The sequence below is a fragment of the Pleurodeles waltl genome, chromosome 3_1, assembly GCF_031143425.1.
Source record: "Pleurodeles waltl isolate 20211129_DDA chromosome 3_1, aPleWal1.hap1.20221129, whole genome shotgun sequence".
In the NCBI taxonomy this organism is placed as follows: Eukaryota; Metazoa; Chordata; class Amphibia; order Caudata; family Salamandridae; genus Pleurodeles; species Pleurodeles waltl.
Window position 1 is genome coordinate 1,949,380,257 of NC_090440.1, and position 15,619 is coordinate 1,949,395,875.

The 15,619-nt window shown below is 45.2% G+C and overlaps 1 protein-coding gene across 1 annotated transcript in view; it reads left to right on the forward strand.

Annotated features, from left to right (window-relative positions):
• Positions 1–15,619, forward strand: part of SLC6A4 (solute carrier family 6 member 4) — a 328,754-nt gene that overhangs the window by 283,981 nt on the left and 29,154 nt on the right. The window contains exon 12 of the mRNA XM_069226260.1: positions 3,586–3,686. Within this exon, the coding sequence (XP_069082361.1) occupies positions 3,586–3,686 (101 nt within the window). The remainder of the gene's footprint in view (positions 1–3,585; positions 3,687–15,619) is intronic.

Sequence of the window (15,619 nt, forward strand, 5' to 3'; positions counted from 1 at the left end):
GTCTTGGAAGCCCAATTTACTTTCTGTAGCTTCCCCTTGTGATGTCTCAGCTAATAGATGCCAGTTGAGGAGCCCAGGGGTGGGACAGAGGATCATCCCTTTAATATCCTCAGGGATCAAGGATGCAGGATGGAAATTCCGCTGCCCCAGGCATTCTGTTAACGTTTTTGAACACTCAGGGCCTCATTATGACTTTGGCGGTCTTTCTTGTAAGACCGCCAAAGCCGCTGCAGCCAATAGACCACCATATTAGGAGTCATTAGAGGACTTACGCCTATTTATTTTCGGAAGTCCAACTCCAAAGAGACACTTGCATCACCATCACCGCCACGCAAGCAAGAGTCTGCCCGCCTTATTACGAGCCGTAATACGGCTTGGAGGAGTCCGGCTGGCGTGGTGGCGTGGTGGCGCTGGAGATGCAAAACTGCCAGGACCCATCCCCTCCCAGACGACCAGCTCGCCGGAAAAGGTAAGTTGATCATCCGATAAGGGGGGGAGGGTGTCTGTGTGTGTGGATGCATGAGTGCAAGTTTGTGAAGGGGGGGTGTAGTATGAGTACGAATATTCGGAATGGGGAGGGGGTGGTGAATATGTGCGTGTATGTGATTGACTGTGAATGGGGTGTCTGAGTGCGTGTTTGAGAGGGAGTGTGTGTCTGCATGTTTGCGAGCAAGTGGGGGGGTGTCTGCATGTTTGTGAGCGAGTGGGGGTATGTGTCTGCATGTCTGCGAGCGAGTGGGGGTGTGTGTCTGTATGTATGCGAGTGAGTGGGGGTGTCTGTGTGAATGTATACATATGCTAAGGGGTGTGTATGTGAATGCATGTGTGTGTGAAGGTGTGGGGGGTGTTTGTAAGTGTGTGGACTGGTGGAGGGAGTGTCTGCATGTGGGTGGATATGTTGGGGTGCGTGTGCTGGCAACAGTAATGGGAATTCCTGTTGCCGGGTGCCTTACCGCCAGGGTTTTCACTGCGGGGTGACCACCACAGAAAGCCTTGGCGGTCTGCAGCCTCGTAATCCGGGTTGGAGGAGCTCACCGCCAGCCACGTCGGTGCAACCGCACCGGCGTGCCAGGTGGTCTTGTGGCAGTTTGGCTTCTGCCAAACCCCACAACTCGTAATGTGGTTGCCTTCCGACGGTGAGGCCGCCACCGAGGCCCTGGCAGTCTTCAGACCGCTAGGGTCGTAATGATGGCCTCAGTTTCGAACGTGCTAAACTGCCACTGGTGAAGAACAGAAACAGCATCTTCTAGGACCAACAAAGGCGAATTGGGACTATTCGTGGGTGCATAACCTTGAGAGGGGCGCAGGGAACCGCCTGCATCAAGGTCATTCATACAGAAGTCTGCTTCTGACCTGGCTGCAGTGGTTAACATTCCATCCATTAACCCCCTTTTTTCCAATCACCCTCTCGCCACCCTCTTCTACACCCCACCCTCCCCAAACCACCCATCACCAACAAATTGATACCAGCGTGGCTGGGGCGATTCGAAGATGTGAGTGATTGAGGTGAGTGGGGGAGGGGTGGGGATGTTTGTTTTCAGAGGCCAGTGACTGCTCTGGTGTAATCAGTCAGGTACTGAGCTATGAAGACAAGCAGAGGAGCCCCTTGTTGCGGTTATGATGTCTTTTTTTCGAGCTGCCCCTAAACTATGCTACTTCCAATTTAGCTCCCTTCGGGGGTGGAATCAGAAAGAAGCAAGCTGATGAGGTAGCATAAGTTCCTTAAAATCTAACTTATTTTAATTGGCGTCTTCTTAATACTTAGTGAGTGTGTGTGTGAGCTTGGGGTGGCCACTGACTGGCCGCCCAAGTGCTAGAGGAGGGATGGAGAGGATACATAACCTTTCTGCTGTGGCCATAATGGATAGGTGAGCAATCACGCAAACCCCAAAGCAGAAAATGCATTTTTATCCTTTGCTGCATGAACTATAGTGAGAGTGCGTTTTGTGTGAGAGAACTTGTAAAGCAGTTAAACTGTGCAGTTCCTGCCCAACAGCTGCTGGTGACATACATTAATGCCTGTAACTGATATATCTTAGATTCTGATCTAAGTGTCAGCAAGTAGCGGCTTGCGGGCCATGGAAGGGAAGGGGTGGGTTGGGGCAGGGAGGCGTGGGAGAGAGGAAGGGAATAAACATTTAATTTTATTTATTTTTTAAAATCATTTACCTCCTCTGCCGCTCCTCTGTCCCTCGATGCTCCTCGCTGCAGGCACAGGCTCCCAGCCTGCCTTGCGCCAATCTTGATGCTGCTCAGAGCAGCGTCAAGATTGTCTGGGAGCGCCCAGCCAGGGCACTCCCAGGCAGACTGGGAGCCGGTGCAGGCTCTCTCTAGCCCAACAACTGTGTTGCTGGGCTGGAGAGACCCTACAGCGCATGTGTGTTTGGCCGGCCCGAGACGGCTGGCCAAACACACATGCGCTATGAAGGGGGAGTGCTGAGCACTTTCCCTCAGAGCACGTCACCCCCGTGGCCCGCGCCTTTTAAAGAAAACGATAATAAACATGGTTTATTATCGTTTTCTTTAAAAGGTGCTCCTCTGCCCAAACGGAGGAGCCGCCACTGGTGTCAGCACAGAGTGCTATCTCTTTCAACATATTTTTAGCACATTGTGTGTGCTTTGTCTTCACGACTCTTTAAACGTACCAACCTAGCCCACATACTGGTTATTTCAAAATGTTGTCACTTCTGTAATTTCTGAGCTGAATGACATTTTTATCAGAGGAAAAGATAGGTGATTTACATTAGTAAAACTAACTACTACATTTTAAACTAACATTGCTTTGTTTGACAATAATTATTTTGTTTTTATTCACCGCTCTCACCGTCAAGACCCACCACTCATAAAAGCGTAATCAAATCATAAACTCGGATCTAACGCTGCACATGTATTCCGTGTGACACTTTCTTTAATTTACTCCTAATAATGCATATTTAAACTCAACTACTGCCTTAAACTTCCACTATTTCTCCCTAAGCATTGCCTCGAAAAAACATGCCCTGTCCCATTTAAGGGATGAGTATTGGTGCCTCGGAAGTTACTTCCTGCAATGTCATTTCACTTTGCCTATGCTAATTTGGCTTTGGACCTGGTGATGATTCTCTGTTCTTGGCCGTGGCCCTTACATAACAGCAGAAAGTACAAAGACGGGGTACTAGAGTGAAAAAGAAGAGGGAGGTCGAGAGAAGAAGGTAGACTAAAAGTACAGCTAAAGAATAGGAAAACTCTTTGTAGAGGGGAAGATGCAAAGGAGGAGAGCGCGCCACATCTGTCACTGGAGAACCAGTTTACCCCCATTATATTTACATACTGTGACCACATCATAGTATTTGTGGAAAGCAATGCACGATACGAAGCAGAGATGACAGACTTTTCTAAACGCTGTATCTGTACCCTTGCTGGAATGTGCATGCTTCCATGTGTAAATGTGTTCATGTACGTTTCTGCATGCGTGCCTGTCTGTGCATATATGTGTGTCTCTTTTTGTATGTTTATGTATGCACGGATAACTGTGTGAAACATTCTCCATCATACTGCTGCAGCGGCTAAACCCAGTGGTGACATTCCTTATCTCTTCCTTCACAGGTATCACCCGGTTCTGCAGTGATGTGAATGAGATGCTGGGGTTCAGCCCCGGTTGGTTCTGGAAGGTCTGCTGGGTAGCCGTCTGCCCCATCTTCCTCCTGGTGAGCTTAAACCCTTCACCGTTGTTCAAAGAAAATATTATCAAAATGTGTAATGGTTTACAATGTTCATTATAGTTTTCCCTGCAGAATATGGCAATCTGTGTACTTGATACGTGCAATCTATGAAGAGAAGAGGTGGTGAAGGAGAGCAGAACTAGCTAACAGAGTCCAGTTTTAAATGCCAGCATTTGGAAAGTTATGCGTTTTCTATTGATCCTCACAGCTGAAGCTGAGTGTGTCCCTCTGGAATCGATTTTATGGCTATGCCAAAGCCTGTATTGTTATTATTATTTTTATTATTATTAAAAAAGCTTATAAAGCACAAACAGCCACCCACAACGGGGATTCCCAGCACTTAAAGACAAATAGGAATTGGTCATATCTCGCTACTCACACAACCAGGTCTTCAGCGATTTCTGCAAGGAGGATAAAGAAGTGCAGCTTCTCAAAGTTAGTGGAAGACTGTTCCAAAGCTTTGGGTCCATATGGGCAAAGGACTGTCTTCCAGAGCGAGTCCATTTTACTCTTGGAACTATGCATAAAGAAAGATCACTGGAGGGTAGTGAACAAGTTGGAAGATAATGTTTCACTACTCCGTTCAGGAAGCAAGGGCCAACTCCTGATCTAGCACAGTGCACAAAGCAGAGAGTGTTGAACTGAATGCACTTATCCACCTTAAGCCAGTGCAATTCCTTCAGTAGAGAAGAAGCTGATGCAGTTTTTTGGAGTCTGTAAAGTAGCCCGGCTGCTGAGGTTTGCAGCACCTGCAACCTTTTTAGAGAAGCTCCCAAATAAAGGACATTGCCATAATTCAATCTGAATAAAATAAGAGCCTGAATGACTGTCCTTTGAGCAGAGAAAGGAAGAATCCAAAGGAATCTTCACAGCCATTTCAGAACCTCAAAGCATGTGGCAGCCACCTTTGCAACCTGAGACTTCATGGACAAATTGTTGTCCAGTAAGAAGCTGAGATTTTTCACCTTTTGAGCCAGTGCAGGAAGTGCACCTACATTTTGAGGCCAATGCTGTGGGCCCTTTATGTCCAGGCCGGGTTCTTTCCCAGTATCAGAACCTACGTCTTTTCCCCATTCAGCTTCAAGGTGTTTGAGCTCATCCACGAAGCAACACCGGCCAGGCATGGATTCAAGGCCACGAGGAGTAATCCTGCACGGAAGACAGAGAAAATATAATTTGTGTGTCATCCTCGTAGGACATTATGGTTTGGCTACAGGTCTTCACAAGTTCTGCCAAAGGTTGAACATAGATGTTCAACAGGGCCAGACGTAAGGCAGAATCCTTCCTAAAAGTTACCAGTTTCAGCTCTGTAGTTCCCTTTTCTGATTGGCCAGCCTCTGGCAGCCTGGGCAGGCTGCCTTGATGAGGTGTGAAGTGGCCTGGGATGAACACAAAGGAAGTGCCTTGGGGAGGAGATCTGCCTCAGCAGATGGTGAAACAGGGTGGGGGGAGAGCAGCCAAACTGTTCTTCAAAAGAGTTAAGGACATTTGAAGCAGCTCAGGACCTCCCCCATTCACTGAAATCCCAGACAACCAGGTGCCCTCTTGATTAAATTAGGAGAGGGCAGGAGAAGGGTGTGTATCAAGGACTTTTTAGCCACACCAGTGGGTGGGCTCAGCCAGACCTAGCCTCCAAAATTCAGTAATTCAGTTTCTGCAATTTTGGATTTTTAAGGAATGTTGCTCCCTGGGATTGATTTTTGCCACACTTCCAAGGAAGTGGTCATCCAAGAGGGTAGTGGCCTAACTGTGATTGAACAGTTGCCCTCCCTGCCTTCCACCCCAGGAGCAATGATACATTTAGCAGAACTGCACCCACACATCAGATCCCTACAAGGAACAAGACAAAAAAGAAGAAGAACTGACCTGCTGGACCCCTGACCTGCACCTGGGCACTGCACTCTGAAGGACTGCACCAGCTGCACACTTATGCTTCGCCAATCAAATGACTTTGCCTGTCCTCAACTTCTTCAAGAAGGGATTCCCTGTAAACTACAGGCACAAAGGAGCTGCCCAGAGTCCCCTGCATCAAGTCCTGCAAGAAGAGCACAGCTGACCAGCATCCAATGGCCATCTGAGTTCTCTCCAGGTGCATTCTGGGAATGGTAGTCCCAACTCCCCAAGGAGCAGCCCAGAGCTTCTGAAACCTTATATCAAGTTGTGGACACTCCAAGGACCCAAAAAGGACCTCTGGAAGAAGATCCAGAAGTTCGGAGACATTTGGAGCAACTGTTGTAAACAGCTCCATAAGTTGAAGAGGTGCATTGTGTTAGTTGTAGTCCCATGCCCAAAGAGGCAAACTAGAGACTCTGAACCCTTGGCTGGTGCTGTGGACCATGTCCCTGTATCAAGAAACACTTCTGAAAGTAAGTGTAACAGTGTTACATTGTGGGTGGCCTGAACTCTGAACTTTTTCCCTGTCCAGTGTGACCTTTTTTTAACCCTTTGAGTGCTATTTGCTTCTAAGCGCTAGAATTACACTTGATTTTCGTCGCTTTGGTGTCATTTTAAAGATAAAAATATAATCAATTTTTGTGCTTTGTATTTGACCTATTTACTCTTTTGTTGATATTGAATGTTTTACACACCTGTCTCCTAAGTTAAGCCTAACTGCTCATTGCCAAGTTACCGAGGGTTGACCTGGGATTCATTTATTGAGATCTGACTGGACCTAGTGGGGATTAGTGGCCTGTTGCTAAGTGTAGCTAGCTATCTGCCCTCATCAATAATCCACTTTCCATCATACAGTCTCTCAAGAAAAATGTCATCCAAGATAAGGCTGTGCCTAGTAGTCGAATAGAAGCCAGTACCTCCAATAGCAAAGTATGTGCCCTGCTCTGAACCCCGACTGAGAGGGGTGTAACAGGTTCTGTGTCTCCACAAAAACAGACATTTGTCTGTTGACATGCTTTTCTGAGATTTTAGCCGTTATGGGAAGCATCAAAATAGGTCTATAATTGGACCAATTCAGAGGATCTAAGTTAGGTTTCTTCAGGAGGGGCAAATCATGGAATTTTTCCATGGTTGAGGAATGCACCCTGCCTGTAAGGAGAAGTCCAGAAGGCCCACCAATAACTGCAGAATGTCATTATCCAAAGCAAGATGTTTGGCTGGATGGAGAGGATCTGTAGGAGAGCCGGATTGTATGGACTGTATTAATGACCTGAGTAGTGGCAGATCTAACATGTCCCATGCGTTGAGTTTCTGTCCGACAGGAGTAGGGGATGTCGAGGTAAGAGTTATGGCTAACTGGATGGGATCATCCATAGCTGAAGGTGGCATCATAAGGCATGGCTGAGGCCGAACAGGCCCCTCCAGTTTTAGTGAGAGTTGAATACCCTCTACCTTTTAACAAAAAAGGGCCACTTCTTCAGACTGAGTTTGGGAAAGTAAAGCAGGGAAGCTACCTTGTAGGGGTCAGGGCTTGGACTTCCCTAAACAGAGTTTTGGGGCAGTTCTGTACTTTCTTTAATCTTTAATCTCCATCTCCCCCTGATCTAGAGCTTGCAGTCCTTCTCTACAATCATCGAAGAGCTCTAACTACCAGCACTAACAGCTCTAGAGTTACTTGTAATGGTTGGATAATAATCTGGGGCCATCTTCAACTGTGTCTGATTCAGAACCTGAAGTCTTTCATCTTCAGGGATTCCCAGCTCTAGGACAAGCCTAGTCTAAGCTGCCTTAGTGCTAAAAACAAGTGGGAAGTGAATTTGTGCCCATTTTTGTACCAACTCAATTAGAAGTTGGTGTCAAATTGTACTCCAACTGTTTTCGGAGTCTAAGGTCAAATTGTATTTCAACTGTTTGCAGAGGCAAGTCAATACAAGGTCTCTTACCTGATAGTAATTAGCCAAAGAAACCTTTGCAGAAAATGCAATAATTTGTGCAAAACTGGAACTTTTACCATTTGCATGTGTTAACCCCCATTTATAAATAGATTCCATGCGGTGCATATCACAGATCCAAACTTTACCACACGCCCAGATTTGTACACTTGTAACACACTACCTTGTTTCTTCACTTTATTATACAATGACCTTGCCATTTTCATTTTTGGTATGCATATGGTATTTGTATAGCACAAATCTAGAAGAAACAGCAGCAGAGCGCAGTACAGGGTCAAAGGCAAGAATACACTCATTGAGATATTGGAGAGCCAGCTGGTTATTGGATTGTTACCGCATTGTGATGCAGTGCTCTTTAAAGAGGTGTGTCTTCTACTCTTTCCTAATTTGAAGCAGAATTGGGATGGTCCTTGTGGATACAGGGGTGTTGTCCCAGATTCTGGGTGCATAATGGAAAACGTCCGCTGCCTTTTTTTTCTTTTTAACACTTCTTAGTCTGCAATCTGATGGTGGCCAGCTGTGGGTGAGAGCCACCAAACATGGTGAGCTTGTACACAAGATAATTAGGGGTGCTGGTTGAGATGGTTGTGTAAATGATACAGCTGGTTTTGAAGATTGTGCAGACTGGCTAGAGGAGTCAGTGGAGTTCTGTCAGAATTGGGGTGATGTGATCATATTTCTTGCGGCTCTGGATGAGGCATGCCGGGGCATGTAGGATGCCATTAAGCGATGCTAGTGTGGAGTTTGGGAGGCTTTAGAGCAGGTTGTTAACATCTGGATGCAAGAATATAAGATTGTGAACAGCAGTTCTAACAGTAACTTTCTGGAAGAGCTGTTTTCACTTTCTGTAGAAGTGAGAGCTGGTATTAGGCCGACTTTGTGATTTTTGACAATGAGTTCCTTGAGGTGAGATTGTTGTCGAAGCTGAATCTAAGTGTCTTAACATTTTTGAAAGTTGGATTCGAAGCCATCTTGGTTCATGTTATTGAGCCAGGTTTGTATTATTTCTGGCTTGTTGCTTTTAGCAAATAACAAGAATTCTGTCTTGGATGAGTTGAGCTTCATGTTGGAGCTGGGTGAGGTGCAGGTGGTGTTTGAGAGGCAGAATGCCAGGACCAGAGAATACTTTTGGGTAGAGCTGTGGATCATTGGCATATTAGTGAATCTTGATGCAGTTATCTGTGAATAGGACCCACAGGGGCTCCATGTAGAGGCTGAGGAGGATAGGAGACAGTATGGAACCCTGGGAGACTCTTCAGGGGATAGGGATCTTTTCGGGCATGGAATTGTCCATGTGTACATGATAAGAGACAGTATGGAACCCTGGGAGACTCTGCAGGGGGTTAGGGATCTTTTCGGGCGTGGAATTGTCCATGTGTACAAACTGGTGTTGATTGTAAAGGTAGTAGGAGAACTAGTGAAGGACATTGCCAGTGAATTCAATTCAAGGCTCCAGGGTATGGGTGAAGATTGGACCGCTTAGTGTGTCAAAGGCAGCTAAAACGTCCATGGACATCTGTGGTGAGGAAGACATTGTTTACAGTATGTAAAGTAGTGGCCTCAGTGCTCTAGCATGATCTGAAGCAAAATTGGTTATTATGCAAGAGATGGTTAGAATTCACGCCAACTTGAAGTTGTGCGCAGACTGCTTTTTCAATCATCTTTCCAATCAAGGGGAAGTGAGTGGTATGCCAGTAGTTGGCTAGGTCATAAGAATCAAATGGACATTTCTTTAAGAATAAAAGAATCTTGTCTGTCTTGAGACCTTGTGGGAATATGCCTTGAGTGAGAGAGGCATTGACTATGGTGAGTAGGGGTAAGTGAGCTTTCCTGGAAAAAGCTTTGATGAAGGATAAGGGTAAGACATCATCTTCATAGGAAGTGGTTTTAAAGAAGTTGAGTATGTCATTGAGATCTTGGAGAGAGAAGGTTTTGACGGATATTCATTACAGCATTTTATGAGAGGGGTTGGGCATAAGAGGAGAAGCAGGACTGGTGTTGTTGAGGTGCTTCTGGACCTTCTTTATTTTTTCGCTCAAGAAGAGGTTGATGGCATTGCACTTGTTTGTGGAGTATGGGACGGCTGTGTCAAACAGGTAGTTGATGCAATCCTTGATTGACTTGAGAAAACTGTTCTGCATCTGTTGGTGGCTTCATTGATGGGGTTGGTATGGTACTTTGCTTTGGCTGATGTAATGAGTTGTCTTCCATTTTCTTTTCAGTCTGCAGATGTAGTATTTATTTCCTGCAAGGTATTTAGCTTACCATGGGGCTGAAGGTGTAACTCTTGTTACTACATTCTGTTCTACCACCTTATCCAGTCTCTCACTGTAAAATACCTGTAATCCAGATTTGGAAATAAACATTGGTTTTGAGCAAAATCAGAGTTTACAAGATAGATGGGAATACTGCACTTTCAATTTCTTTAGTCTTGCAGATTACACCAGGTAAAATGTGTCAGAATCTGCCGGGATAAAGGGTCAAATGTAGAAGTGATATATGACGTAACTGGTGTGCAGACCCCCATTTCTTGTTACACCTCCTTTCCAGAGTTCAAACTCATAATAGGCCAATAATCCGACTCCCTGAAATAACCATACCCTTGGGATCAGTAATTGCAGCACAGAATTGCTGCTCAGAACTTCCTTCATAACTTATAATCATATCACTTACTGCTGGGGCTTGTGTATCAGTGGACTAATGCATCCAGTGCATCCACTAAAGGGATATGAGTTTGACCTCATGGTCAGAGGTTGGAATCCTGGTGGGACCACTCAGCCTTTCTTCCTTTCAAGTCTGAAAGAATTAGTACAGCTGGGTTATAATAAACCTCTGTTATTTCAGCACCAAGATACCCTTCCAGGTGAATATGCTCCTTTACAAACACACAAGGATGTTACAAAGATGGCCCAAGTGTTATGATTCGGTTATGGGTGAAAGTTAGGGCAAATGTAAGTGGTATGATTGGGGACTGTTGATAAGGTAAACATTTATAGTGAACTGAAAGTATTGGATGATGGGTATTTTACTATAAATAATAGTTTGTTGTTGGACCTAGCCCTTTTTGTAGGGTCACCCACAAACATTTTGCCTCTTTCCTACTATTTTTTCTGACAGGGTTTGGTTGGCTTTAGGTCTCTGGGTGCCATACTACTGCTAACCAGTGCTAAAGTGCATATACTCTCTGTCTAAATTGTGTTTGTGATTGGTTTATCCATGATTCGCATATTTGATTTACTGGTAAGTCCCTAGTAAAGTGCACCAGAGGTGCCCAGGGCCTGTAAATCAAATGCTACCAGTTGGCCCGGGCACTGATTGTGCCACCCACATGAGTAGACCTGTAAACATTTGTCAGACCTGTCACTGCAGTGTCTCTGTGTGCAGTCTTGCACTGCCAATTCAACCTGGCAAGTGTACCCACTTGCCAGGCCAAAACCTTCCCTTTTACTACATATAAGTCACCCTTAAGGTAGCCCTTAGGTAGCCCCATTTTCAGGGTGCAGTGTATTTAAAAGGTAGGACATGTACTGGTGTGTTTTAATGTCCTGACAGTGAAATACTGCCAAATTTGGTTTTCACTATTGCAAGGCCTATCTCTCTCATAGGTTAACATGGGGGCTGCCTTTAAATATCTTTTAAGTGCAGTTTTGCGTTGAGAGCAGATAAAGATATGGAGTTTGGGGTGTCTGAACTCATAATTTAAAAATACATCTTTTGATAGGGATGGTTTTTAGATTCTCTGTTTGAAAATGTCACTTTTAGAAAGTGGGCATTTTCTTGCTTAATCATTCTGTGCCTCTGCCTGCCTGTGGAATCCACGACTGGGTCAGACTGACAGTTGGGCTGTTTGTGAATTTCTTCTAGACAGTGACACAAAGGGAGCTGAGGTGTGTTCTGCATATGTCTCCTGGCCTAGAGTGGGGAGAGATGAGCTGACACCTGCACCTGAAAGGGCTGTGTCTGTCCTCACAATGCAGTCTCCGACTCCCTGGAGTGTGTCTGTGGCCAGGCCAGGGCAAGGCAGGATCTTGTGAACAACAGAGACTTTCTTTTGAAGTTTGCCTACTTCAAAGGCAGAAATTAGTTTAAGTAGTGGACCCAAAACCCCAGACCTTTAGAGCATTTCTAGATCAAGAAGAAACTCTGCCAAGGAGAAGAGCAGAAGAGCTGGAGGAGGAGTTTCGCCCCTTTGCTGGGTTGGCCTGCAGTTACTGCTTCTGCCTTAAAGAGGACAAAGACTGGACTTTGCTGGTTATTGTGGTTGTAAAGTTTCTCCAAGGGCTTGAAGTAGAGCTTGCCTCCTGTTGGAATTCTCAGGGATATCAAAGACTTCAGATTCATCTGCCTACAGCACTGGGAACTTGTGTGTTTTGTGCTGCAACAGAAGAAAAAGCATCAGCATGCCGTCAACAACGTCGCTAACTGCACTGTGCTGACAATTACGCACAGAGCTGTGCCCCACTTCTCACTGCAACCCTGGTCTCACCGACAGCACCACCTGATGCCATCACTGGGCCGCTGCTTGCACCGTGACCTGCGGGCCCCGCACTCCGCATCTCCTTGCTCAGACCGTAGTCTTGGTATTCCCGATGACAATGCTCTAGGCTGACACTGACGCCGCTGCCTGCACCATGGCCTGAGGACACCACTCCTGAGATACACAAAGCACCATCCCATCCCGCACCACAGCCCCGGTCCACTGATGCCACCGACGTTGACTCCAGCATTGTCAACAGACACCCCTTCTCTGCACCACGACCCGCGGGTGCTGCACCGAGCACGCCCCACGTCGTACCAGTTGGGCCTACTGACGACAGAGCTTCAGCAACAATGACACCGCTGCCTGCACTGCGATCTGGAGACACCGCACTTCCCACCATCCCACTTCACAACACAGCCCTGGTCTCACCAATGCCGCAGGATGCCGTTATACAGCTGCTGCCTGCGCCGTTGCCTGTGGGCACCGCATGTCGCATTGTCCGGCTTCGCACCGCAGCCCTGGCGCCGTCAACACCAGTGTTCCTGACTTCGTCATCAGCCTGGAGTTCGATCTGCAATGCATGTGACTTCAAGGGCCCTATGACCCCTGCACCGGCCTCCAGAACCAACACCCACTGACGCCAGTGACGCCACACTCTGGATCTCATTGCGAGGATCACGAGGTCCTACATTTCCAAAGTTCTACTGTGGGCCTTCCCGATACCGTAGCTGGCCTGCGACCCCGCGGTAGGCCTGAACTGTTGGATTTGTTGTTTACGATGCCGTGATAGCCGCAGACGGAGCTATGGACTTCAATGAACTGTATTTGTAAGTTAATTCTTGCAAAATTCATATTTTTATTACTGTATGTTTTGATCTTGTTTTACACAGATAAATATTGGCTATTTTTTAAAAACTAGTGTGGTGTCCTTTTGTAGTGTTTGTTTAGTGTTAGTGTAGTGTTTTCATTGTATTACTGTGTGTTATGTGCAAATGATTTGCACATTTCTTCTGAGATAAGCCTGACTACTTGTGCCAAGCTACCAAAGGGGTGAGCAGGGGTTATCTGAGCTGGGTATCTCCCTTACCCTGACTAGAGTGAGGGTCCCTACTTGGACAGGGTGTAAAATGACTGCCAACTAGAGACCCTATTTCTAACAGTTGTGATATAGCATGAGAGAAGGAAGTGGCAATACAAAGGATATTGAATGGATTGGAATGAAGTGAAATGTCATTAGGGTTTGGGGTATCTTACCTGAGACATTAAAAACAATCATAGGTTTGTATAGCCACAAAGTATATCCTGATATTTCATTTCCAAATCACCATGTGCTTTCCTTTTTTGACAGAAAAATATTGTAAATGCTTAATTCCATTTTCTTCTGTAGTCCCAAAGCATTGTATATATGAATTGGACATTTGGGCTTAATATAATGTACAATATGTATAACATATATAGTATTGTGTAATATAATATATGTAAGTATATAATTCTGGGTATGTTGGTTATTTGAGTTAATTTCCCAAAACTTAAATGAATCTGGCATGCAAGTGAATGATTGCTTTCCTACCTATAAAATTGCACTAAGATACATACCCATACCCAAAAGTTGGATCAGAATGTGGACTATAGATGCTAAGAGTTCATGTAAGGATTTGTTTTTGGGGGAGTTTTGAGTGATGAAAAACAATTTAATGGTAGCTTTCAAAGTCACTAAACTGTCAAACAGAATGTGTCCTTTTGGTACTTTGTTCTTAAAAGTACCTTCATTGACTCAAGGGCCTCAAAGGATTTTACAGATGCAAAGTCTGTGTTCTACAAGCTCACAGCAAAACCCTAAGGTCCTGATTACAAACTAAGTGGTGCAGTATCCCTGAGTCACGTACTATTCCACCCAATTATAACTAGCTCTGTATTCCTGGCTAGAGAATCTGGCCTGTAAACGTGCTGTGGTATTAGGCTGCACATACATTCCAGCCCTACACCCCAACCCCGTCCAACCCAATAGCTCCCCTTTCTTCTGCCATCATGCCCACCCACTTCCACCACCTCCTGCTGCCAGTTACCACCGGGTCAGAGCAGGTTGCAAGTGTGAATGTTAATCTATGGACTTTCTACCTGGAAAAAATAGTTCTGTGTGGTTAAACCCTATTCTGTAGTATTAACTCTTAATAGAAGGATGTTTGTGCAGATATTTCAACCGGAACCCCAAAATCCAGCCACCCAGTATCTACATACTGAAATCTACCCTGGCACGCAGTGTACAAAATGAAAATACCAGTCTCTAATGTCTTTTTGACTCCCAATGTACATATTGTGGCTCTTTGCCTTCCTTGTGAATAATAGTGAAATGTTCGAATGCTTTTCAGCCACAGCTGCGATGACAAACCATTGATGACTTATGGAATCCTTAAAGAGGGTTGTATGACTTTTGCAGAGTGATAGCTGTCCATGAGGGAGAACTTTCACTCTGTTAATGTGGGTTTGGGCATTGTGTGAGCATACAGTGTTCTGAGAATGAAGAAAAAGTGGAATCCTGCAAATGTAAATGAATGGTTTGCTGTTCCCCGGAGGCATCCATCCTAACAATCCCAGTTCTTTCAGTAGAATTGATATTAATAGGGCGGACGCTCTGAATCCTACCAAATGGTGATTTTTTGCTGGGATGGATTAGTACATCTGTTGCAATGCAAATTTCCTATGTGGAAAAAAACAGCAACTGCTTTGCAACCTCAGAATGATACATCAGGTTGGTAGACTTTATTTGCACATTGTACACAGAAAATGTCTCTTTGTATTGCAGCAAAAGCACTACATTTAAAAAGTTATCCAGATTTCGCCATTGTATGAAATATGTTGTGGAATATTTCCAGACATGCGGAACATCCTAGTTATCACCATAAACAAAGGAAACAAATCCATGTGTAAACTGTCTAGAGGGCTGGTATCAGGATGGCCTCCTTTCCCATTATCAGAGGAACTGAGAGTTCTGGTCAGCCAGGGATGCATTTTAGGGTCTTCTTTGGCTAGAAGCTATCTTATGCATTTCAGATGCCAAAAGGTAGCAAATATCAACTACTAGCTTATTATCTTGTACAGAATCCTTTATCTCTTTGTGTTTAGCCATCACATTAAATTGGTTAATTAGAGGCATGATTGTGGAAAAGGCTCTTTAGTCTCCCTGAGGTGGTTCTTTAAGGGGGGCGTGTACTAACGGGTATTACTTGTTCTATCGACTGAAACTCAGACATTAACCTGGACATAATCTACCACAGCAAGAACCTCACCACTCTCTGGAACCAAGTCTGTGTAACAAAACCTTACTTCAAGTCATTTTACAAATAAAGTGATGTGACAAATTAAAGGCTCCATGGAATTTCCCTTTATCACCCTTTGACAGTCTCTGGTTCCAGATTCATATATACTTTCCCTAAGAGCAAGATGGATAATATGTTCCAAGCACCTCCTCTTCATATCTATATTTATCTTGAGTCCATGTGAGGGATCCCCTGGCCGAGAATGCCTGCTGCCAGGTGCTCATGAAAGTCAGACTTTTTCTATTGTCATGCCTTACCGTCTGATTCTTGACAGTG